This window comes from Dermacentor variabilis, chromosome 10, assembly GCF_050947875.1.
Source record: "Dermacentor variabilis isolate Ectoservices chromosome 10, ASM5094787v1, whole genome shotgun sequence".
Lineage (NCBI taxonomy): Eukaryota > Metazoa > Arthropoda > Arachnida > Ixodida > Ixodidae > Dermacentor > Dermacentor variabilis.
The window spans coordinates 31,846,061-31,869,356 of NC_134577.1; the positions used below are offsets into that span (position 1 = coordinate 31,846,061).

The 23,296-nt window shown below is 49.1% G+C and overlaps 1 protein-coding gene across 2 annotated transcripts in view; it reads left to right on the plus strand.

Moving 5' to 3' along the window:
- Hil (peptidase hillarin) overlaps positions 1–23,296 on the plus strand; it is a 107,455-nt gene that overhangs the window by 73,054 nt on the left and 11,105 nt on the right. The window contains exons 1-3 of one of the 2 annotated variants that reach the window (XM_075672217.1): positions 9,487–9,705; positions 22,030–22,146; positions 22,550–22,837. In XM_075672217.1, coding sequence (XP_075528332.1) covers positions 9,691–9,705; positions 22,030–22,146; positions 22,550–22,837 — 420 coding nt within the window. In that variant the 5' untranslated portion in view covers positions 9,487–9,690. Of the gene's footprint in view, positions 1–9,486; positions 9,706–22,029; positions 22,147–22,549; positions 22,838–23,296 lie in introns of those variants that run through there. The other variant, XM_075672216.1, reaches the window with a different exon arrangement.

Genomic DNA, 23,296 nt, shown 5'->3' on the forward strand with positions numbered 1-23,296 from the left:
TTGTATTCGCTCGACGGTCTATACCAACCGCCCTGTCCGACGGACGCGTGACGGCGACGTTCGCGAGCGTCCGGCCGAGACTACAGCGAGCGAGCGAGCGGGTTATATTTGTCTTGGAGGAGGTAGAGGAGGAGACGGGCCATTGTTGTCTGTCGGAGACGAAGATGTTCACCGCGGAGAGAGGACAGTCAAGCTGGACGCTCCACGGAGCTCGCTCCACTTCGGTACACACATTGCGACGTTGTTGTCGCGTCCGAAGAGCCCGTGTATACGCTACAAGCACGTCGACGTGTAGAAAAACAAGTGTGTCTCCGAGCAGGGGGGGGGGTGTCTCCGCGACTTGTAATCCGACGTGGTCCCGATCGCGGCAGCGCGTGCAGGAAGGCTCTTGCGAAGCTGACCAGGATGCAAAGGAACTTACGTACCGCCAAGCGGAGAGAGAGCGCGCCGTGTCGGACAATATGTAAATGACCGTCAAGTGGTCGCGTGTATTGCTACTACCGCGTGTATATATATATACATACATGGTGTCGAGTCTGCGTCATCGCTGGTGCTTTGGCGAGTCGGCGACCACGTTGGTTGACAAGAATAGCGGCGCCTTGAAAGCGGAACGCTTCCGTTCCTGCCCTTTGAGTCGGGCGGATGGCTTAGGTGTTGAGTTGTTGAGGTTGTCTTGCATGCACAGTTCATTCATACGTCAGTTCCGAAACTGCGCTCCAAACTCAGTTCATGTTGAGGTTTTGAGTTGTTGAGGTTGTCTTGCATACACAGTTCATTCATACGTCAGTTCCGAAACTGCGCTCCAAACTCAGTTCATGTTGAGGCACCTAGAGCCACCTATCTGTGGGGCAAGTGGGGGGGGGGGAGGTGTTAAGTGGCTGATGCGCCGTTAAAGAGCGTCAGGATGGAACTCGTCGTTATGAGCCCATCGCCTGTTACATAGTGCTTGAAATGGCTGTTTTGAGTGAAGAAAACTGCTCATCGAAGATGCTGTTTATTTTGCTGTGCGTATAACAGTGCGCGCTGATATCTTTGTTGTCGTACTTATAAAGGTGGCAACTTATAGTTGGTTGCGTTGATCATAGGGCGAACCGACTGTCAACAAGACCTCTTCGCGGTTGGCCAATCACCGCGTACTGGTTTTGAAACGCGGACGCTATTGGAAGTTGAAAAAGCACCTGTTTATATATAGTCAGCATCATACTTTCTGCGCTGAGCTGGCGTGGCGATGGGATACCTCAGTGCCCTAGTGTCAGGACAGGTCAGGTATTACAGGAGATCAAAATACAGTTCTTTCAGTCGTGGAAGCCTGGAACGTGGCACAAAATGTAATAAATGATTTCACCATTGTAATCACCGTACACAGAAATGGCAGTTCCGATCGTGGCAGGTGCAGAAGCCAGCTTCCGGTATGCTGTGCTTTTACTTCGACGGCAGTTAAGTGCTCGAATTTGGGTTTCTTTACCTTGTCCGTCCGTCCATTCCGTTACTCTGACGACAACCGTTGTCGGCATCGACGACGTACAATGATGTCTGTCGTCGTCAGGCCACTTCGTCTTCCCCAGCCTCGCCATTGCCACAGCGCGAAAAAAAAAAATACTTTGCCAGAACCCGCATCCACCGGGATTTGAACACACGCCATTGATGCAATCAGCGTTTGGAGGTCGATCACGCAAACCACTGAGATACCGCGCAGCAGCGGTGCTGGGTAATTAGTGGAAGGCTTTGCGCTGCACACAAACTAAGAGAGCAGTGGCATCTGTGTGTGTGCTTCGAGCAATACTGTAGTGGACTAGGATTACAATATGGGCATCGCGTAGAAAGTCTTGGCAAGATGGCGGGGCATTCGCGCGCAATTCTTCGTTGTCACGCTCGTTAAAGCAGCGTGGACCCCCCAAAGGCGGCGTACATGACAGTGATGATAAGCCTCAAACGTGGCTCTTAACCACAATGAAGGAGGCGCTGAGAATAAGGGTGTCAATGTCAACAACGATGTCGCAGTAGTAGCGCCGCGAAGTTTATAGAATCGCTTACAGTATTCACTGGCGCCAAGTGCCCATCATAGTGGTACTGCAAAGTTAGAGAGAAAATGGAATCGCTCATATCTCGTAGGTAAGCCGAGCGTCATTTCGCTCGTGGCATCAGTTGTAGTAGATGTTTTGGCCACAGGGTCTATTTGAAGGTCATAGGCGGTACCTCCAAAACGAGTCATCAAGCCTTGAAAGCATAGTGCGACCCTAACAAAGCAACTGCCCCCTTGCCAGCGGCCTAAAAATTTATTTACACAAAAGCTTAATTTAGAAAATGTGCAACAATACTTTAAATTTGAAGGTCTTCAACACAGCAACATTTACACTACCGTTGACACAGCAACTGCATCCTCACCTATGGCCTAAATATTGACACAAAAGATGAAATTAAAAAGAGCTTGTAAGGATACTTAAAATTTGAAGATCATCTCAATTCTACACTGCAATCACGTCGGTCAGGTATGTGCTTGGACGTCGGATGGATGAAAAAAGACTGATTAAAAAATACTGTTTTACGCAAGTTCTCGAAACTTGGCACAATGCCGACAACGCCACCTCACAAATTGTGTGGCGCGCGCACACGCACGTCCCCCCCCCCCCCCCCCCGCACACACACAAAGGAAAATAAACATGATGCCCCAAAGTTATCTGAATCTAATATAGTCAAGTTGAACAGCCTCGACCAAGAAAAAAAATATTAGCATAAGCCTTTGGGCAAACAGCTGCGAATAAAAGATTGTACGTGCATAAAGCTACACGTTTTAACTAAAAGCCAGCCTGCTTAGACAGGAGTAGTTTGAAAACTCTTGTCTGTCGTTATACGTAACTCGAATTCCACAACAGCATTACTTATAGTGAAGGGAAGTTGCATACATCGGAAACACACACACATAAAAAAAATCGGAATGTATATATCTAATCCCCGCTGTCGTTTCGGTACTATCGCACAATTATAATTACTTTTAGATGTTATAAATATTTATTCTTCAAATTGCTACTTCAATGCATATTTAAGAGGAAGCTTTAGCTCGGCTGCTCTTACGTAATACATGTAAAGGGAAAATTCGTATTTCTCGGCAACAACTGCACAGAATTTGGGGGTTTCTTGCATTTAAAAGAAAAACGTAAAATCTAGTGACTGTTGGTTTCGAATTTTTTATTTAGGCTGTCAATTTCATTGCTAAAAATTGACAAAAATCACACATTTTCAGAAAACGAAACTATCAAGTTTACAACTCCGTAGCTCAGCAATAAAATGGCATCACAATTCTGTGAATTGCATCTCGTAGTACATCTAAAGCGGACAAATCTGATATGCTACTCATGCAATCTCAAAAAAATTAGTAATACGAAAATACAGCTTTTGCAGACACCTTGTACACAACGTAACGAATTCACGTAAGCTATAAACTGACATATAGAATTTGTCCGCTTTGGATGATCTAATGGATGCCGTTTACAGAACCGCAATATCTGTTCTTGATGCAGAGCTATTAATTTGTAAACTTGGCGCTTCTTTTTCAAACTTTCAAATGTTTGAAAATATTCAAAAAAATTCAGGCTATAAACTGAAATTCCGCTTGCAACAGCCACTAGAATTTAAGTTTCTCCCTCAAATGCAACAAATTTCATTAATATCGGTGCAGGGCTTATTTCAGAAAACCGTTTTTGCGGTTCACATGACATTGTCTTTGAATAGGCCGCGTCGGAGTTGGGCCCGAGCTAACGCTTCCTCTTAACGACCGCACCCCTCCAGCCTAACACACCGCTCTATAACTACCGGGTTCTTGTTCAGTTCCCTGTAGTTGGTGAACGCAATGATTATAGGTAGGAAGAGCAACGCGAAAATAACATGGTGGTATTGGCTGTAGCAAATTGTTGCTGTCACAGTAAACGAGTTCATAGCCAAAGGAATCGCTGACGATTGCTGTCCCCCCCCCCCCCCTCCCGCGCTCGCTTTGGTTTTTTCTAGTGGTTTGGAGAAATTTAGTTATGATCGTCCCTTCATTTATTGCTTGGAATTCTTTAGCGAGACCCTGGGTAGAATAGTTTTCGTATTAAAGGATTTTGTGTTCCGTGTTGGACTTGTGCATACTTACAGGAAGCGCAGTCCGCTGTGATCCAGGGGGTTATTCTGTAAGTCCACCTAGTGGACTGTCCATTTCGGCCACTGCTGATTGGCTAGGGCCGCTCGTCTCCTCTTCTCTCGTACAGCTGCATCCAATCAGCAGCGGCCGAAATGGACAATCCACTAGGCGGACTCTTGCAGAATACCCCCCTCCCCCAGCAGTGGATCAGCAACGGCCTGTTATTCGACACAACAATGCAATTTCGTGGCACATTCTGGAGTCGTACTTCCCTCATCTGGTGCAGAGCACCGAGTTTATGTCAAAAGGACCATGATTTGAGCATGGGCTAACTTCAATTCTGCAATTACAACATGCCTTTTAAAGTCGCTAAGTTTGTCAAATTTTTTTTTAGTATATTGGCGGTTATCGCGAAATAAGTGCACTAAGAAGCAATTAGATTTAAAAAAAAAATCCTTCGCCAATGTATGTCTATCTGAGCGAGTGATACATCAAAGGCAGCGAACTTACCTAAGCGACTTCTCACACTCTTTATCGTAAGTACAATGGATCTCTTGTTAGTGATAAGTCATTGCCGACGTTTGGTCATACCTCCGCTTCGGGGCTCTCACGCGGTCTACGTTGCTGAACCGTGCTGTCCTCTTTCCCAGCTGCAGCCGTACAAGTTCTTGGCCGACCTCCAACGTAGCTAGGGCAGGTGACACGCGACCTGGGAAACAAAAATTACTGATTACTGGCTAAAATGAACATAGAAAAGAAATTGCTGTTTGATCGAGCGACATATACTGAAAGTAACTTTTATTTTTCAAACACCTATAATTACACTTCAACGCAAAACACTCTGGACCCCGGCACAGGTAGCGTTGCCGACTGTTCGTGGTTTGACATTTTGATTCCGAGCACGTAGCCTCACGCCACCCTCGGCTTTCACCGAGCTTATCGAGACCCTTGGCCTGTCCGGCGCACAGGTTGAGTCCCTTTTCAATGTCCCGATATCCTACCCCCATGGACCTGGGGAGCTGTATTCTGGCAATCAGCAAGTTGCGCCACATTGTGAAATCGGGTAATGGCGGCATTTCGAGCCAATCAGGGAAGCCGTACAGAAGCGCTCTGGACCAATCAGAGCCGACAAAATGGCCAATTCGACAATATGGCGATGTCCTCAATAGCGACTCTGGATTGAGGTACTGAGCCCAACAAACGTTTGTTTATTGCGAACCGCACGAAAACGGCCGTGGGAAGTCTCTTTAACATCTCAGCTATGAAATTATCATTTTTTTGTTCGTCCGGAACTCCATACTCTTCATAATCTGAGGCACTCGTCACGGGAAGACGGGGCATGCATACAGAATGAGACCAATCAGTCCCAGCGTGTTCAGTGGTCCGTTCGCTTTCGGCAAAGGCTGCACGCCCGCGTCGTCCCGCCAAACGCAACGAGCCATCTAGGCCTATGTGACGCACGGCGTCTTGCCAATGCGGTGGTCTATGTGGACCCGTATATACCGCCCGCAGGCGACAAGTCGTTTCGCCTCGGGTTTCCACCAGAGACAATGAGGTCGTTCGTCGGGCGCGCGAGTCCTTTTCCCACAAACCGAACGGGCACCTGTCTCAGTCATTGTCCCGTTTTTCTTAGCCCGGCCTTCTTTGTTTTTGTTTTCTTGTTTCCATCGTCGCTGAGGCCGTGCTACAAATGGGGACAAGTCGCTCTCGCTCCACTGACGGCGTCCCATGTGAGAAGCATTCCCCGTCGTCTGACTCACGTATAGTAACCCAGCCTGCAGTCGCGAAACAAAGCGTAAAAGATAGTTCTATAATGTACCCCTCATGAAGGGCTCACCACGGCGCCCTCGCGCGCCTCGTGAATCGCCTGTTGGGATAGTCTATGCGTACATACGCTAATCGCCGCGCCAAACGCTTCCGACCTGTCCACATTTCCGCGGCGCGTCATTCGTCTCCGAGCGTTTTCGCATAGCCGCGCGGTAAGCGAAACCGTGGCGTTCGAACGGGCCGGGCGCACCCCGTAGCGCTGCCGGCCTGGGTCTCCTCGCCAGCCTGGGTATTAAAGCGAAACCCGGTAGCTGCTCATTACTTTTGCGTATGTGCGGGCTCGAAGGCCTCTCGGAAGGTGCGCCGTTTAGACAGGAGCGCTGTGACAGATGACATGTGCGCGTAACCGTACACAACCGCGTTTCGATCTGCAGTCGTGGTTGGTCAGGTATGTGTGCTCTTGGAGTGTTTCTACGGCGCGTGCGCAAAACGCGTATTAGAGGAGGTTTCTGCGTGTGTACAATGGCTCTGATACCGTAGCGGACAATTTGTTAATGCGAATAGCATTCTTTGCATTGTCAAACCGCTTTTCTGTCTGTCTGTCTGTCTGTCTGTCTGTCTGTCTGTCTGTCTGTCTGTCTGTCTGTCTGTCTGTCTGTCTGTCTGTCTGTCATAACTAACCGAAAATCTGGGCCTATCCCGAAGATAGCGCCGTCTAAAATGTCGGCCGTTTCCATGAGCATCTGCCACTCTTCAATGAACCTCTTTGACACCAACTTCGTGACGCCAACTTGTGTCACTGGGTATGTGTAACCGGGTATGCGCAGACTTCGCGTCGGCGCCGCTCATTGGCGCAGCGCGCCCGCAGGGAAGCGCTTGAGGAGTCCGGCTGCAGCACACGCCTCATACGTGACGCGTTTCGCCTATTCGCATAGTTGGATAGTCATTGCAGATACTCTTTTACACGACTTGCGCGAGAATAAAACACGCGATTTACACACAATTACACGATTTACACGATAATAAAGGTGGCTTGGAGCGCATACGGCAGGCATTACGAAATCATGATCAGCAGCTTACCGATATCATTGACAAGAAAAGAAAAGTCGCTTACCTATGGGGCAGAAACTTTTGAGAATAATAAAGAAGCTTGAGAACAAATTCAGAATCGTGCAGCGACTGACTCAGAGTGCATACGGGAATAGCCGATATTCTAGTTGACATTAGGTGAAGAAAAAATAAAGCTGGGCAGGCCACGTGATGCGTAGCGAAGATAACCGGTGGACCATTAGAGCTGGAGAGTTGGTGCCCGAAACAAGGGACGCACAGTCGAAGACGGCAGACAAAGACAATGATTACGTAGGGTGAGGGAATTTGGAAATTTGCACGCCCAAGTTGCAATCAGCTAACGCAAGACGGGTATTTGGAGGGAGGCCTTCGTCCTGCAGTGGACATAAAAATTGGCTGATGATAATGGTGCGTGTGTGTGTGTAGAATTGACTACCCTTGTAAGCAGATAATGTAGTGATAACGTCCAGGCATGAAGACTTGTTGAGGACTGACGATGTTCTTCCTACTCAAACGTAGGAAGAATCGCGCGGTCATGACTGGCCCTAGCTGTATGGACGCCAAGGAATTAAGTCAATACCGTTCGCCGTGTTGATAATGAAGTCTGTTTTTTCTTCTCCATCTTCCTTCTCCATTGTGGCTGTATCAGCAATAAGTGTATTTGTTATTTTTACGCTTAAACGGGAGCACCGGTAGTACAGATGTGGCTTTCAATGAAAAATAACTGCTTAAATGGGCACAATTAACAGGAACTGTTCAGGGCTGCACCTTGTAATATGGAATTTCTGTCTCGTTTTGAGCCCAGGTCGTAGTTAATATATACATTTTTGAGTTTTCCTGAATTAAAAGGAAAATCGCTTGCGGCCGATAGCACAATTCTTGTCCTTGAACTGGATTACTCGAAGAGGAGGACATTACTTGCATGAAAAATCGAAACACTTTTCAAATAATTACCAAGAATTCATTAATCAATTTTTAGCTTCAAATGCTTTACGGCACACATTGCAATTTACGAATTGCGGCAGGTGAGTTTGCAAGACATATCCACTTGAAATAAATATCCAGGATGATACCAGTTGCGAGATATTTCCCTAGTGTGGGACGGAATACATGGGCGTAGCAGTAACATTTCTTCAATACATAAAATAGCGAGCAGAAAACAGCGCCCAAACCAACCAACCCACACCAACCAGCCCAAATGCGTACTCTTCTGCGTAAAGTTGCCGTTTTGTTAGAAAAGTAAGTGGAACAACAGTGCATTTTTACGACGAGTTTGATGGCGCATATCTTTAAACTGGTGTCATTCTGCGATTTCATTCCATACGGATACTCCTCGCAGTCTCACTGGTCACAATTTGCAAATCCCAATATGTGCCGTAATGTAACTAATCAAGAAGGTAATTAATTATTTGTGTTAATTAGTTGAATGTGTATTTCGATTTCTCGTGCAGTTAATCTCCGCATCTCTGAATAATCCAGCTCACGGACTAGAAATATGTTGCTTGGAACAGGCAATTTGAAGGAAAAAAAGTCCGTGATACTTGTTGGCCACCTCGTATATGGTATTTGGGTAGAACACTAGTAAAAGTTAGTTATTATGACTTTGGATGTGGCAAGTTGCTCGCTTCAGTAAACAATGTCACTGGTCTCAATGGAGTTCTGATCATTCATATGACAACAAAATACGATCGGTATGTCGAATCTCATAACCATGACAAATTACTTAAACTGGCGTCTCTAGCGACACATCCTACCGCAAAACATGTCCTCTTGGAACCTAATTAAAGACACTAGAAAATGAATGAATGAGTGAATGAATGAATTGTGCTATAGAGCTGCACATTATTAAGCACAATGCAAATTCCAGCTGTAAATGAAAGCTACCGATGCGCCAGTATATTATGCGGTAGATTTCTAGAGAATCCTTGTATCACGCCACCGCAACAGCTATAGTTCCTGTTTCGCACTGCTGCAGTTTCTGTCGAAGCGCTCGCGGGAATGATAAATCGCAAACAGTTTAAATATTGCGCTTTTCTGCGTTCGTCTAAAGCTGTTTTGTCGCGTTCATTGATCTGGCTAATAAACAGTTCTGCGAGCATTTAATACCAAGTGTTTACAGTGACTCCGCTTACAGTAAATATTTCGCCATCTCCCTCTTTGTTTACTGCAACGACTTTTTGCAATTCTTGTGCTGCAGGCGCCATCTATTGAGCCGTCGAAAAACTTACGCGGTAAACAAAAAGAACGTCTGCGGCATTCGCAATTCCATCGCGGCACCCATGGGGTTTGTACACCTGCCCATGAATGGTCCTTCTGATCTCTCGCTGCGACCTTGGTTGTATGGCGCCTCACTCCCAAATGGAGGTCCTATCTCGGCCCTCTTTGCGCGGCGTTTGTCTTGGCTTTCACAGGCCTCAGCGCTTCAGCCCACGCTCCAATCGACGTTCCAGCGCCTTTCTGCTGTTCTGTTTTGCTTTTTATCAAATGCTCACCGAGTCGTCTGCTGTAGTTTCTTTTGGAGGTGCGCTCTTGCAAGCCCCGCCCATGCGTGGTCGCAGACGGCAGCTGTTTCGTGTTCGTCTGCTGGTGCGTCCCAAGTAAACGAAAGGAGTATTACGCGGTGCGTCGTGCCGTCTGCAAGGTGTTTTGATTTTGATAACGGTTTTGATAGCGCTGCGTCTGGTATCTGCGGGCGGAAAGCTACTTCTTGGCGAAAGGAAAGGAATAAGTCGGCCACCATGGAGGTTTTGGTTGTGAGTACTTATATTCCTCGCTCATTTTTGCCGGCGGCAGCAGACTTAGGCTTAGCGTCCTCGTACCCGCACGGCCGTTTGTTTACGTGGGCTTTAATTCTTGCCAGCCCTTGCCTCAGATAGGGCGCTTGCCAGTAGCTGCGGATGCTTGAACTGTAGCACTTTCGCTGGCACTACAATAACTTCTCGCTGTTTTTTTGGAGGGCTTGCCCTTCTAAGCTAGCGAACGACGAAATAGTAGCGGCGAAACGGGGGGACATTCAAGGACTTGCAGCATTTAAACTACGATCTGCGGTAACCTTGCGCAGTGTACTTGTAGTATTGCAGGACAGTATGAAAGCGTTGCGAGTGCTTTCGATTGCTTTTGTTGGCTTGAACATGCAGATTACAACAGTTCTGGAACACCAAGCTGATTAGGCAAAGTGTATATTAAGGATGGCTGACTGCGGAGTGTACTACTTCGGCGTTTCTAGCTTATAAGCAATGAAGGCAACCAACTGAACACATTGGCGGCAATGCAACCTATAGTTAATCTAATCGTACTTTCATTTTTTAATCTTTAGTACTCATTATCTGAAAATCTTGAGAAGCCTGCAAGTGTTTGACGCTTCGGAGTGAGGGAGATGCTATGCTGCGGACTTGTAACAGGTCAGGATACCCATACTGGGATACACGTACAACCTGCTCACCCAATAGGAACCGAGTGCGATGAACACCATTGCACGCCCATTTAAGGGCTTGGCATCGAGCGACTTTCTTTCTATAGCTAGCGCGATGAAAGTTTTGGCGCCGAGAGTTTGACGCGACGTTTCTATGTATAGAAGCCTCCGCCGAAGTCAACCTTCACGCCACTCCTTCGCTGCTACGAATCGCGGTCGGGTACGTATCGCCGCGATCGCAAGGACGATTGAGAACCCGGCCGCAGTTTCTTTTGTGGGTCGTCAGGGCAATTAATAAGTCGCGGGTACACAAGACAAACGCCGCCACTGAAGGAGAGGTTAATGAAAGAAAAAAGAAAAAAGAAAAACAGTAAGGAAAATTAACATCGTCTGCCTCCCACAGGAATGCGCGCGTGTGCGTCTGTTTGTGGGCGTCTGCTCCTTGATCACGCAGAACAGCTTTTAGCGCTCGTGGGGACATCCTACGGTCGTGCTGCGTACTAGAGCCGCAAGCTTGTGTTTATTGGGTCGTCGACTGGAATGGGGGCTAGCCTTTAACTGCTACCGTTCGTCCGCGCGGGTGAAGATGGATTGCGAAGGAGTGGTCTCAACATAACTCGGGGTGCGGGTAGCCGCAAGCGTCGTGGCGTCCTGCAGTTTGCAGACAAGAATATCTAGCTCAAGATGTGATTGACTGCCTCCCATGTGCCTACATGCCATAGTCGCAGGGCTTCGTATTTGTCCATTTGCGACCTTTTGTATGAGCTGCGTATATACCGAGGACGTAAGGTCTAAATGGTGCTACAGGAAGAATCGAATTTTAGTCCCTGAATTACACCGCAAGAAATTCGATGCCGTTGATTGAGTCGCTGCGATGAGCCGCACTGCTTGGGTGCTGAACTGAGGAACGCGAGAAGGTAAAATGGCAAGTTCAGGGATGGCTTACAGGCATTCATGCAAGGAGTTGAGACGGTGACTTCTTGGGGCGTTAGAAAGTGTGCATATGTGTGGGAAAAACCTTGTGTGGGAATCTCGTCTTGATAATGAATAAAGGAGCTTCATCTGGTTTGTTTGTGTTTCCGTCTTTTAGAGTCCGACGTAGCTGTTAGAAAGAGTCGCCATTGAAAATTTGATGACCGGGGCACATCGTGGCCTCGTCCGCGTTATTGGCAGCAACTTGGCGCATCTATTGCACCTCGGCTATTCGCAGTAACTTGTCTGATTCAAATTGAATGTTCGGCCACGTGATGAGAGAAAGGAACTCGCGCTGTCTGTGTACGCTTCGTTGAACGCGCGCAGCGAGGTTCTGGGTTCGACACCAGAGATCGCAGTGACCACATTTGTACTTGGGTAGCTACATGCAAGCTTCCTATTCTATACCCGAGCTTGACGCCCCTCGAGTAGGCCAGATAAGCGTAGGATTACTTCAAATACTATGTATACCTCCGCAGTGTCTCCGAGGGAAAATGTGCTGTCCTCTTTGCGAGCTGGTGTCGAAACGGTCCGACGGTTCTTGCTTAGCTTCGCGACTTCTTGAAGAACGCGAAAGGAACGTTGCCTGTGCGGTGCGTTTGCATTGTTCCGTCCGGGTTTCCGTTCTTTATCTCTTCGCAAATACTTACTGCGTTCTCGCCGGGGTGACGAGCGTGACGGTTTTGAGGCGGTTCCTGGCGCTCAGCGCGAGGAATACAAAAAGTTGCGCACTCCGCCGTGCACGCGCCAGGGAACGCGCGAATTGTGTTCTGCGCAGTGACACTTCAAGGTTCAAAGTAACTGCACGCTCCACCCCTCGCAACTCCGGTTCCTTCTTGCGCAACCCTTTTATATTTCACTTTTGACTGCGCAGTTACGGGCCGTGTGTTCAGGGTCGGTGGCTCCTGTCGACCGGTTGTAAATATTCAATCCGGTTGCTTCTACGTAGGGACGCCAACCGCGCGCGCACCGGTTCGGTTTCGCGCGCCAACCCGATTCGCAAAGATTCCTGACGTAAGCAATCGAGTTTCGGGGTGCCCACGTCTGTCAGGCGTGGGACTGCGGTAGCCATTATATGCTTCAGTGAGGACTTCGCCCTTGTGTGTTCCGGTAGTATTACCGTGAAAGTCGTCCATCGTCCGTAAGCGTTTTTGCCCGTTACGGAATACCGCAGACTCGCAGTGGTGGCGCCATCTGGGGACATTGCGTTCACAGGAGTGTACGGAACCATAATTGCAATGACGGGCTATGTGCAGCTCGGATGGTGTCAAAGCGCTGGCAACAGCGAATTCGTGAATTTATAGCAATCAATGTTGTGGTGGAGCAAGCCGCCAGAAGATGCCGCATCAAGTAGTTGAAGCTCCAATATCATCCGCCGCTGTCGCCCAGTGGCTATGGCGTTGCGCTGCTCAGCTCGAGGTAACGGGTTCGATCCAGGTCGCGGCGGCAACATTTCGACTCCAGAAACTGAAGAAACGTTCGTGTAATTAGGTTTAGCTGCACTCTAAATAACGCCAGGTGGTCAAAATTAATCTGTAGTCCGTCACTACGGCGTGCACCTCATAATCAGATCGTGGTTTTGGCACGTAAGAACCCGGAATTTAATTTTTTATCCCCAGAATCCGAGTCATTTGCCCAACGAAACTTCAACGTGATATGTCCTAGCACAGTAACTTGGTGCGACATTGTCAGTATATTGTTTCTTGCCAAAAGGCGTAACAGAAAGCGAAGTGCACCGCTCGTGCGACTCGCAATGTCACGAGCCCAGAAAATACTGAATCAAATGCGTATGGAATATGTATGACAGGGCTGAAATGGATGCCTACCGAAGCACCGATGACAAGGTAACCTATTAACAAACAAGAGCTACGGTATGTACTCGACTAAGGGCCGAACTTACATAAATGCTGCATCCCCAACTTGGCAGCCCGAAGTTTGACCAAAAAGAAAGAAATGCTGAGATGAAGATTTTAGGACTGAAGGGGGCGTCACAGGTTGTGTGTATGCTCTCGGATTCCGAGCGCGTGGCGCGCAGCGTCTTCGGACATCGTTGTCAAAGGCTTTCACGTTACCGTCATATCTTACGCCATGGAGGTCACCGAGGACGACCGTGTGCATGAGTGTGCTACCGAACCGGATCTGACCAACGGTGACAGCGACAGTAGTGAAGTCTGTAAACGGGCACCAGCTGCGAGGCGGGCTTGAGCGAACAAGTATATACTCGTTATGAAAACAGCCCGTTGCTCTTTTTTTTTTTCACAAAGAAATCGAGGGTTTTACACACGCTCACCCCCATGTAAGGGCCGCACATCGTCAAGATTACGAAAACGAAAGTGCGGGTCTTACACGAGTACATACGGTATATCTGAGAGTACTCGAGCTCCTAGTACAATATATGAGGTGCACCGTCACCTCGTCTCTGTGATTTCGCGGCACGTCGGTATGAAAATGAGAAGCTCTATGACCTCGCGTTCTTGCGGGGTCACCCAGAATAAGTCACTCTCGCGCGATGCTTGGATCTGCTTTTCGTGGGGGCACGTTCACGCAGCTGCAGAAGCCGAGCGGAGGCGAATGGAGACGCACACGCACTCTGACAAATGACCGCCGGTTGGAGACCGTATACAGAGATAACCGACGCCGCCTCCAATGACCCGCGTGATCCGACCACGTCTGCAGCAGCGTAGTCGTTGCTCTAAGCATACATGCGTCGCGTGCGGCATGGGCAATAATAAAGCAGCAGCAGAGAACCTGCGAGCGCGGTCACGAACCGTTCGTGCGCGCCGGACGCATTTTGCGACGACTGCGCAGGCCTCTCCCTCACTCCGCCTTGTCTCGTGCGCAGTACTGTAACGTAATATATCGAGTGGCGAAAAGCGGATTAGCTTGCGTCATGGAGAGGCAGACATCATTTGCCAGAGAGGGAAAGGGGGGGTTGGGTTGATGCTTCAGTGATTATCGTAGTCTCTGCTTCTCCTTGTTACTTTTTTCTTTCTTTACTGTCTTTCTCTCTTTTCTTTTTGTCACATGTTCACATTTTTGTTGTTGTTGGAGACAAATGGTTGTTCACCCGCGCGCGAGTTGTGGGAGGGGGAGGGGGGGAGGAACTGCACGATTTCTTCGCGTGTCCGACGAGCGGCCATCGTGTGCTAGCCGAGAGCTCCCACGAGAGCAACCTTCCGCAGACGCGATGATCTAAAGCTGTACGCGCCCAGGACCAAAACACGACTGGGAACACGTAAAGAGTGCGCGCGCGTACTGCGGTACGTCGTTTTTTTTTTTTTTTTTTTTTCGTGTCTTCCTTTCCTTCCTTCCTTCCTTGATTCGTTCAGTTCTGTTTCTTTCCTTCGTCTCTTTTTATGTCGTTTCCTTTTCTCCATTCGCTTGATCGTGTCGTCACGCATCGAGATCCCACCACGTGCACACACGCCAAAGTCATTTTGATGGAGCGCTCGTCTCAACGCCAGGGGGCGCCACTGTTAATGCACGCCTGAGGCTAGATAGATAGAGCCAGTGCGGGTGGGAGGTTCGTGTTCCGTGCGGCTAACGGCGTCTTGTAATCGTTATGCTTTTGCCATTCTTTTCGTTCTATAGTCAGCCACTTCCGGAAATAGCGCGCAGTTGGTGTCGAGAAGGGTACGGAAAGAACAGTAACGCCAGCAGTACCGGAAAAAAGCGGTCGAGTCGTCTCGTTCTAGTAATAAAGGAAATAGTGAAAACGTAGTAAGAAACATCTGAAGGCCTCAACACTTTCTTTTGTTTTGCTCTTTAAAAAATATGGTTCCATCTTCTGGATGGCGTGCAGACTTCGAACAAGCGCAAACTGACTACGCATTAGCGTCCCTCTCCCTCTCTCTCTCTCTCTCTCTCTCTCTCCTACAGCGTGTTGTTTCTAACTCAAGACAGCAGAGGACAAGCCCATTCAAAGTTGGTCCAGACGCCTAGCGTTTGATATCCACTGTGATTCGCCTTCGGAAAAATGATCAAGGAGCAATGAACGCCGCATAGTTTCGTTTTGTACGTGCTCCAAAGCCACAAATACTAAACGTGTCTTCAAACAGGAGTCTCTCTACAGCCTTTCTTCCCCTCCGTCCCATTACCTGCAGAGTAGCATGTAGGCGAATATGCGCTGGCTAACCAGTCTGAATGTCAATAAAGAGCTTTCTCTCTCTCTCTCTCTCTCTCTCTCTCTCTCACTGAGCACTGATAAAGGATCCTGTATGTACGCCACTGTCGGCAGAATGCTTGCGTAATGCAGTGTTGGCAGAACCTTTATATAGACCAATTTCGGCAAAATACCTTTACGTGCTCCACCACTGGCAACATGTTTGCGTACTCCAGCGTTGGCTGAACCTCTGCGCATACTCGAAGCCACAAAGCTTGGTACCAAGCCATAAGCGTTTCTCCCCTCCTACATTTTAGCGGAGTTTTGATTCGAGGGCGCCTAAGGTTCGTCCTGCGCTGCTGTGTAGGTCATAGAGTTTTCTTCTGCAAGCCACGCTAATAATTTCTCATTTTCCACGTGGACCGGCCTGCGCCGCAAGAGGCAGTCCTCTCTATACAAATTCGCATACTGTATATGTAAAATAAGCTGCGGAACATCGCAGGGGGCAGCGGCTTGTACAAGAACGCGCGAAGTCACATCCGCGAAAACAGCCAGGCCGACGGCATGGTCAACATATAAAACAAGCGAGAGGTTGCTGCCCGCTACTTGAAGCAGTTGGGGCGGCCGCGGCGCGTAGTTGCGCTAGTGTTCTGCGCGCTCATTGTCGTTCCGTCTGTGAGACGTTCCCGTGAAACCAGGACGCCAGCCGGTTTTAGTTAGACTCGTTTCGTCCGCCCATTCCCCACCCTTTACTTTTCTTTTTCTCCCTGTCTCTCTCTTTGTTTTCTTGAGCGCTTCTCGCTTTAATCTTCGCCGACGAGCGAGCCCTCTTCCCCGCCTTGCGCTGCGTCTTTGATATTCTCAAAGCGCGCTTCGCTTTAACTATAGCGCGCGCGGTTGTTGAATGCGCATCGCACGAGGGACATGCAATCGCCGCTGCAAGCTCCGCACGCGGGAGGTTTCGGTCTCGCAAAGGCGCGCCGTTGCCTCGCCTACGATTGCGATTCGTGCGTAATGCTGTTTTCATATAGGAGTGTCCGTGGCTGAAGATTTAAAAAAAAAAAAGAAAAAGAAAAACGAGAGAAATAGTACAGTGTGGCGGCTGGGCAGGACGACGGCGACACGCGAGTTTCGATTCGCGGCGATCGTTTCGGCATGCAGGGAAGAAGGGATCGGCGTGCAATTCCTGCGTTTGCGCTGGGCTGCAAAGGGCGGCAGTCTGAATGAAGAGATTCCGGTGGGCCTCAGTGCCGTACCGCCGTTTCTGTGATCGCACGGTTCCGCACACGACAGGTTGCAACGCGTCGCTACTGGAACTTCGCTTAGGTATGCAAACACGCACCGACGTTGGGAAGCGATTCGCTGCGTCTTGACGTGTATTTGCCGTAGCAGAGCGGTTGCAAAGTTGTAACGCGCGCGCGCGCGCACGTGTGTGTGTGTGCGTGCGCTCGCTATGCTGCATGTGAACAGCTGTCCCGTAATTTTTATGTCTCGTGACATGAGGCCCCTTGCCTTTGTTCTTAATTCTGCGGCTTGCAGCAACGCTCTTCTACTTAATTTAGGCACGTTAAGAAACGAAAAAGAAAGACCGGATGGTCGAAATCATTCCCGATCCCTCAGCTACTATGTCTATCAAAGCCTTGGTGATGCTTCGTGACGTTAAACCAAATCCATCACTCAGTCACTCAATTAGTCGATCTATCGATAAATTATTTAACCTGGCCTCCATCTTAGGTATACGTAAGTACATCGCTACGTACACGTTGTGTACACCATGCACTGGCTTCCAGATCAACTTCAACATCACTGCCTAATCCACTGAGCAGTTTTCAGGGCGTTAGAACGCACATTTTTTTATTGGTAAAAACATGACTGTCTGATATGTAGCCCCATATTGCCCAGGACACCTCGAAATATTGCGGAAGTTTTACGCCGATAGCGGAAGTTTACGCCGATACCGGAGGCGAGGCGCGTCGCGATCGAAGTTCAAGAAATCAGAATTCGATGTTCGTTTTTCTTTCTCCGCTAATAATCGTCCCCTTCCCGCCATACTAATGCAAGCAGATTTCCGAAAGAATACTTTACAGCTCAAAAACTGATTTAGTCGCTTGTTTATGTCCCTCTAACGCACACGGAACCCTCGGATAACGCCGTATTCTGTCAGCTGTCTTCATGGGTCGGCGAGACCAGAACGTCCTTGCCTCGTTTTGTAGAGGTCTGTACCATTATGAGCTTTTCTAGGGCGAGCCACTACGTGTCCCGCCTGCGAGCTCGTTTATGTCGCCATGCAACTGTGGGTGTCATGAAATTAGACGCCCTCGAATTACTCGCCATTATCTCCGCGCGTTCTGCTTGACGCTGCCATGTTCAGGGGGAGACAATAAAATTACGGACGTAAGCGAGCGACGCTCAGTCGTGCCCAGTATCTATGGCGTCGGGCTGCTGAACTCGAGGTCGCAGGTTCGATCCCTGTCGCGGCGGCCGCATTTAGACGGAGACGAAATGCAGGAACACTCGTAGTTTGATTGAGCAGCTCGTTAAAGAATCCCAGATGGTCAAAATTAATCCGGGGCCCCTTACTACGACGTGTCTAATAAGCACGCCGTGGTTCTGGCATGTGAGACCGCAGGATCTATATTTCTGAAAATTCTGAATCATGGTGGCTTTGTGGCTTCATTTTGTCCATTAGATGTGACAAACGCGGCGAAATTAAAGCCCAGATGTCGACGTAGCTATACTGTCCGGTGAGTGCATAAGTATCCGTGGAAAGTTGCGGTTTCGGTTCCGAAATATATAATCTGTCATTGGTACGTCATATTTCTGAAGTAGCGGCCGCTGGAGCCCTTCCCAATATACAAAAGTTCACTCATTCTACTAGCTTCTATTCACGTTTAGAGCAGGGAATGTCTATACTGTTCCTAATCGGCGTACCGCCTGATGCAGGCAAGAGTTTACAGGTTGGCAAGGTTATACGTGCTGCAACGATCATGTCCCCATGCAACATGGTCAGTCCTTAGAAAACTGAACAGGGCTTGTGCGAGCGTTGATTTACATACATGAAAAACGGCGGTCTCAAAGCGAAAGCTCGCCGCACTTTGTGGATACTTTCAGAAGGACTCGTTGCTGGTCTACGTACTATACATTCGTTTAGCAGCGTGGCAACAAACATCCGTTGGCTGTTTCGCTTGTCTACGGTCCCTGCTCGTCTTTATTCCCGACCAACATTTCTTTATGTGATAATATGCCCGTTGCCACCTTCTTCAGAGTTAGGTCATGCTCTTTACAAATGTTGTGCGCAATGCTGCTCTTTACAAGGACGCTGTGCTACGTAAGACACTTTTGATTTCTTTTGTTTTTAAGCAACTTGTTAGTTTCTCTGTGTTATTTACGATGTAGTTACTCGATGCCCTCTGTACTATAAGTGCTGCGTAATACCAATAATCGTGCACAACTTTCCTCGTGATTCGGTGCGGCTGGTCTGGACATTGCTTGAAAACTATGACCACCGCGGGGGGCAGTAAACGTACTCGACTTTGCTCACATTACTGCCGAACGAAGCTACCTTTGAAAATATTGAAACATAATTGGACTCACTCCACACGCGTTGAAATGTGGACGTAGACACCACTCTACAACGGCTGTCATTTCTTCTGCATACTATGTATCTTCGAACGAACCGCATAACTGTAACATACCCAACGAATGCTCGGGAGCAGCTGTCTATATCGCGAACCAGCGTGCTTTGGCGTTTGGCGTCCGACTCGCGTTACGTATATGTACGCCACAGAATAGTGGGTCAGCCTTTTCCAGAAGGCTTCGAAAAGAGAGCATGTCGGGGCCTGCCTACGTAATTACCTTTACTTTTTTTGTTTTCTCGTATCTGCAAAGAGGTTCAACAGCAGCGCAGGGCCCCGTTTGGAGGTAATGACGAAACGAGAGAGATGTTCACTGCGCGTAATGCGTCTATAACAGGTCCGTTAATGGCCTTGCGTGTGCGCCCCTGCACGGGGCCACTTTTTCGCGCAGCGAGCCAGTAGGCCAGTACGAGCCTAGGCGCACGGTCAAGAGCAAGCCTGACGTCACCACGGTCTGCTGGTTGACTTAATCGCTCCGCGAACCGCCTCTTCGCCGCCGTACGGTGAATGTCGGCTGCGTAAGCCGAAAACGAGTGGATAATTTTACGCAAGACAACTCTGACGTTTGCCTTCTTCTTTGCTTCGATGCGTTAATTCGATGCGTCTGCGCGTTGCTTGGCTGTCTGGCTGAGTGCTGATGAGTGCGCTAATACGGCTGACGTGTCTCGATACGAGTTGGTCACCTCCACGAAGCCACCGGCGAGATTGACCATACCCTTATGGCTGCTCGTGCTCTTGTGACTTCAGAGAGCCACCTGATTGATACCAGTAGTCGTGAAGAGCCCGACAGTGCTTCTAATCGGATTCCGTTTTACGCTATTCTTGAAATATTTAAAGTTAAGGCACTTTTTTATGCCATGCTAAGCTTTTCTCTATGTTGTGCTACATGCTACGCTACACTGTATAATTTGCAACGCTACGCTATCCTCTGCTCTGCCATCATCAGCTACGGTATACGCTATGTCACGCTGTGCTATGCAATGACATTGTCATGCTTCGCAGTGCTACCTTGTGTTTTTTCCTTCTTTTTACCTCAGGTCAATCCGCTTAGGTTTAGATGATTTCTACGCAAGGGTTAAAAGAATGCCGACGTGCGAAGGATCTGGAGCGTGGTGCGAGCCACGCCGAGCGTAATATTTCTTCGCTCCTCGGCGGCTGCCTAGGCAGGTTAGCTGGGCGCGACGGAGACGTGGTTACGCGAAACGCACGCGCGCGCGCGCCCCTGGCCGAGAAGCGATAGCACGCATCCGTGCGCAGAAGCTCTGTTGTGCTCAGGTGTGCGCCTGTATGTGTGTGTGTGTGTGCTCGCGAGCGGTTGCGTGAATAGGGACTCGCCCTCAAAGCAATGCCGCCCACCGGTAACGCCCTGATTCGCCGCGAAGAAGCTGTGTCGCTAATACGGGTCGTCTCCTCTCGGAAGCCGTCAAGTTCTGTCGGCGACGGGTCTTTTGTTCCGTCTCCCGGAGATGGTTCCCCGTTCTTTGTTTCGCTCCTCCTTTATGTGGTTCTTTATTATCACTTGAACCCTCTTGTTGGATCCTTTCTTTCTTTTTTGCGTTTTGAAGCGAACTGCGACTGGCGAATTCCTGGAGCGCAGGAAATTCCCGCAGTACGGTGAAATGCTCTTGAGCTTTTTCTTGCGACACCTATGCGGACGATCGGGGTGGGTTCGCGCCATCGTCATCGTCGTTGCCGTGCTGTCCCGTTTACCGACGACGCATGCGCCGCTGGTGTCGTAGTAGAGCTTAGAAGACGTGGAGTGCGTTTGGCTGCAAGAACGACGAAGCGCAATGGAGGCACTACACTGTCCACGCTTCTCCCGCGGATTGCATGACCTCTGTGCGCAGACATACTGTAGGAACACTGGCGCCCCTACATAACTGCTGTGTCTAGGTATTGGCCTGAGTGGAACGGGCAGTGAACATCAAAGTCTCATCTCGTGCACCATCGACGTGCGTTACCTGCAACGCCACCTGGCGGCATTCCTCGTCCCGCCAGCGTTGTGAGACGCCTGGTAGCTGCCAGGGCGATGTTCCTTCTGCCAAACAGCATAGTTGTCAAGCATGGTACTTCGCGTCAACATGTCGCAACTGTGTGTAGTTTCGCTGTTTGGGCGAAAACTGCCAATATTTTTTTGTTCAGCTATACGGGCACCATGGCGGCCGCACGCGGGGCCCCGGCGTCATGTCCCGAACTGCTAGGCCCGTATAATGCAGCGATTCCTCCCAGGTAGTGTAGGATGGTCTTCTGGGGCAGTTGGTGCATGATGATAGTGTGATGGTTCCAGCAGGTATAGGCGCGAGCAGACGAAAACAGAAACGCACAGGACGACGCTGGAGTATCAAAAGTGGGACTTAAAACTTTTGTTAGTCCGGCGTTGTCAGACTACCTTCTCATTAGAACCATGTCCTTGCTGACGTTGACGGGACCAGCCATTCCTTGCCAGGTCTTATTCTCTCCGCTACGTGCCTACGTGAGGATACGTCCGAGTAAACACGGACTGCCTGCACGAACAAAGGTACGGTCACCGAGCGTTTGTGGCCCATGGCATGTATCGAGGCTAAGCCCATGTATTTACAGGAAACCCATCCATGAATGGATGGGTTTCCTGTAATATAGGATTCTACTCCCCCCCCCCCCCTTCTAAAAAATAAATAGAATTGGAACCACCCGCCGTCGGTTGCATACTGTGGGCTTTGGTTAACGCGGCCGCGCTAATGCGTCCACGCATGGCTAGTGCTTAAGCATTCAACGTTTTCTTTTTCTCTTTGTGTGTGTCTAAGAAATGACGGTATATGACCTGCGCTGTTGCCGTCATTTGACGATTAAACCTTGACACGTTTGCAACGGTTTACACTTTAAGCATATTTTCACTGCAGTGGCCAAAATATTTGATGTCCGATGAAATAAGTAACCTGTATTTAATGTCTTTTCCCAACCTCTACATATATTTCAGGATCCAGAAACGCAACGGACGTTAGAGATGCGACATCGACTCGAGGAGGACGACCTCTACCGGCAGTTTGCCAAAAAGCGACAAGAAGAAGAGCACCATATCACGCACCAAATTCAGGTACGACGTTGTACCGTGCATTCATTTTAGCGAAATTGTAGTATGCCGTATTTTTGTATTTCTTATATGTTGTTTGTATTTCTTATATGTTATATGTTGTTATATGTTATATGTTGTTCTGCGACTATGATAAGGTAGGTTCAATCAATCAATCAATCAATCAATCAATCAATCAAATAGACAGTCAATTCAGTGAATCGTCGAAGTATTTCACTCCGTCAGTTTATCAGTCTTGACCAAACATTCGATTGAGTAGTCAAGTCAATGGTTCAATCCTAAGCCGCGGTGCCTACATTTCAATGGAGTGAAATGCTAAAACGCTTTTCAGCCACGCTTTGGGCTCATGTTCGAGAACCCCAGGTGGTCAATAAATAAATTGATAGCCGTGTGCGCCTCCTCGCAGGAAGAGTGGGAGAAGGAGCTCGAGCGGCTCACGTACCGCTACCAGCAGGAGATGCGGCGCAAGAAGCAGCGGCTCATCACCAGCGAGGAAGAGCGGCTCCTCACCGTGCGCCACCAGAAGGAGAAGGAGGACCTCGAGAAGAACATGACCATCAAGCTGGACCGCAAGAAGGAGTCGCTCACGCGCAAGCTGCTCGAGCAGGAGCGAGCCGCCACCGCCGACCTCGTCGAGAAGCACAGCGAGGAGATGCTCAACCTCATCAACGAGAAGAGGGACGAGCTCATACGGGTGAGTGCGCGCGGGCGCTGCGCCCCGAGAATGGTCGTCTGGTACACCAGGTGTAGGGTGTGACGGTCACTAACAGTTTAACCTCGACATAACGATCACCGATAAAACGGAATCATCGGGTATAGCGAAGTATCCGAAGGATGCGCCTCTATGACGGTCATCTGGTACACACTATATAGGTAGGGTGTGACGGCAGCTAACAGTCGAACCTCGACATAACGATCACCGATATAATGGAATTATTGGGTATAACGAAGGATCCGAACGGTGCGCCCTGAGGATGGTCATCTGGTGCACACTATAGGTCGGGTGTGACGGCAACTGAGAGTCGAACCTCGCACATGACGAATACCGATACAACGAAATCACCGGGTATAGCGAAGTATCCTAAGGGCGCGCCCCGATGGCAACTAAGGATCGAACCTCGACATACCGGTCACCGTTCTAATGGGATTATGG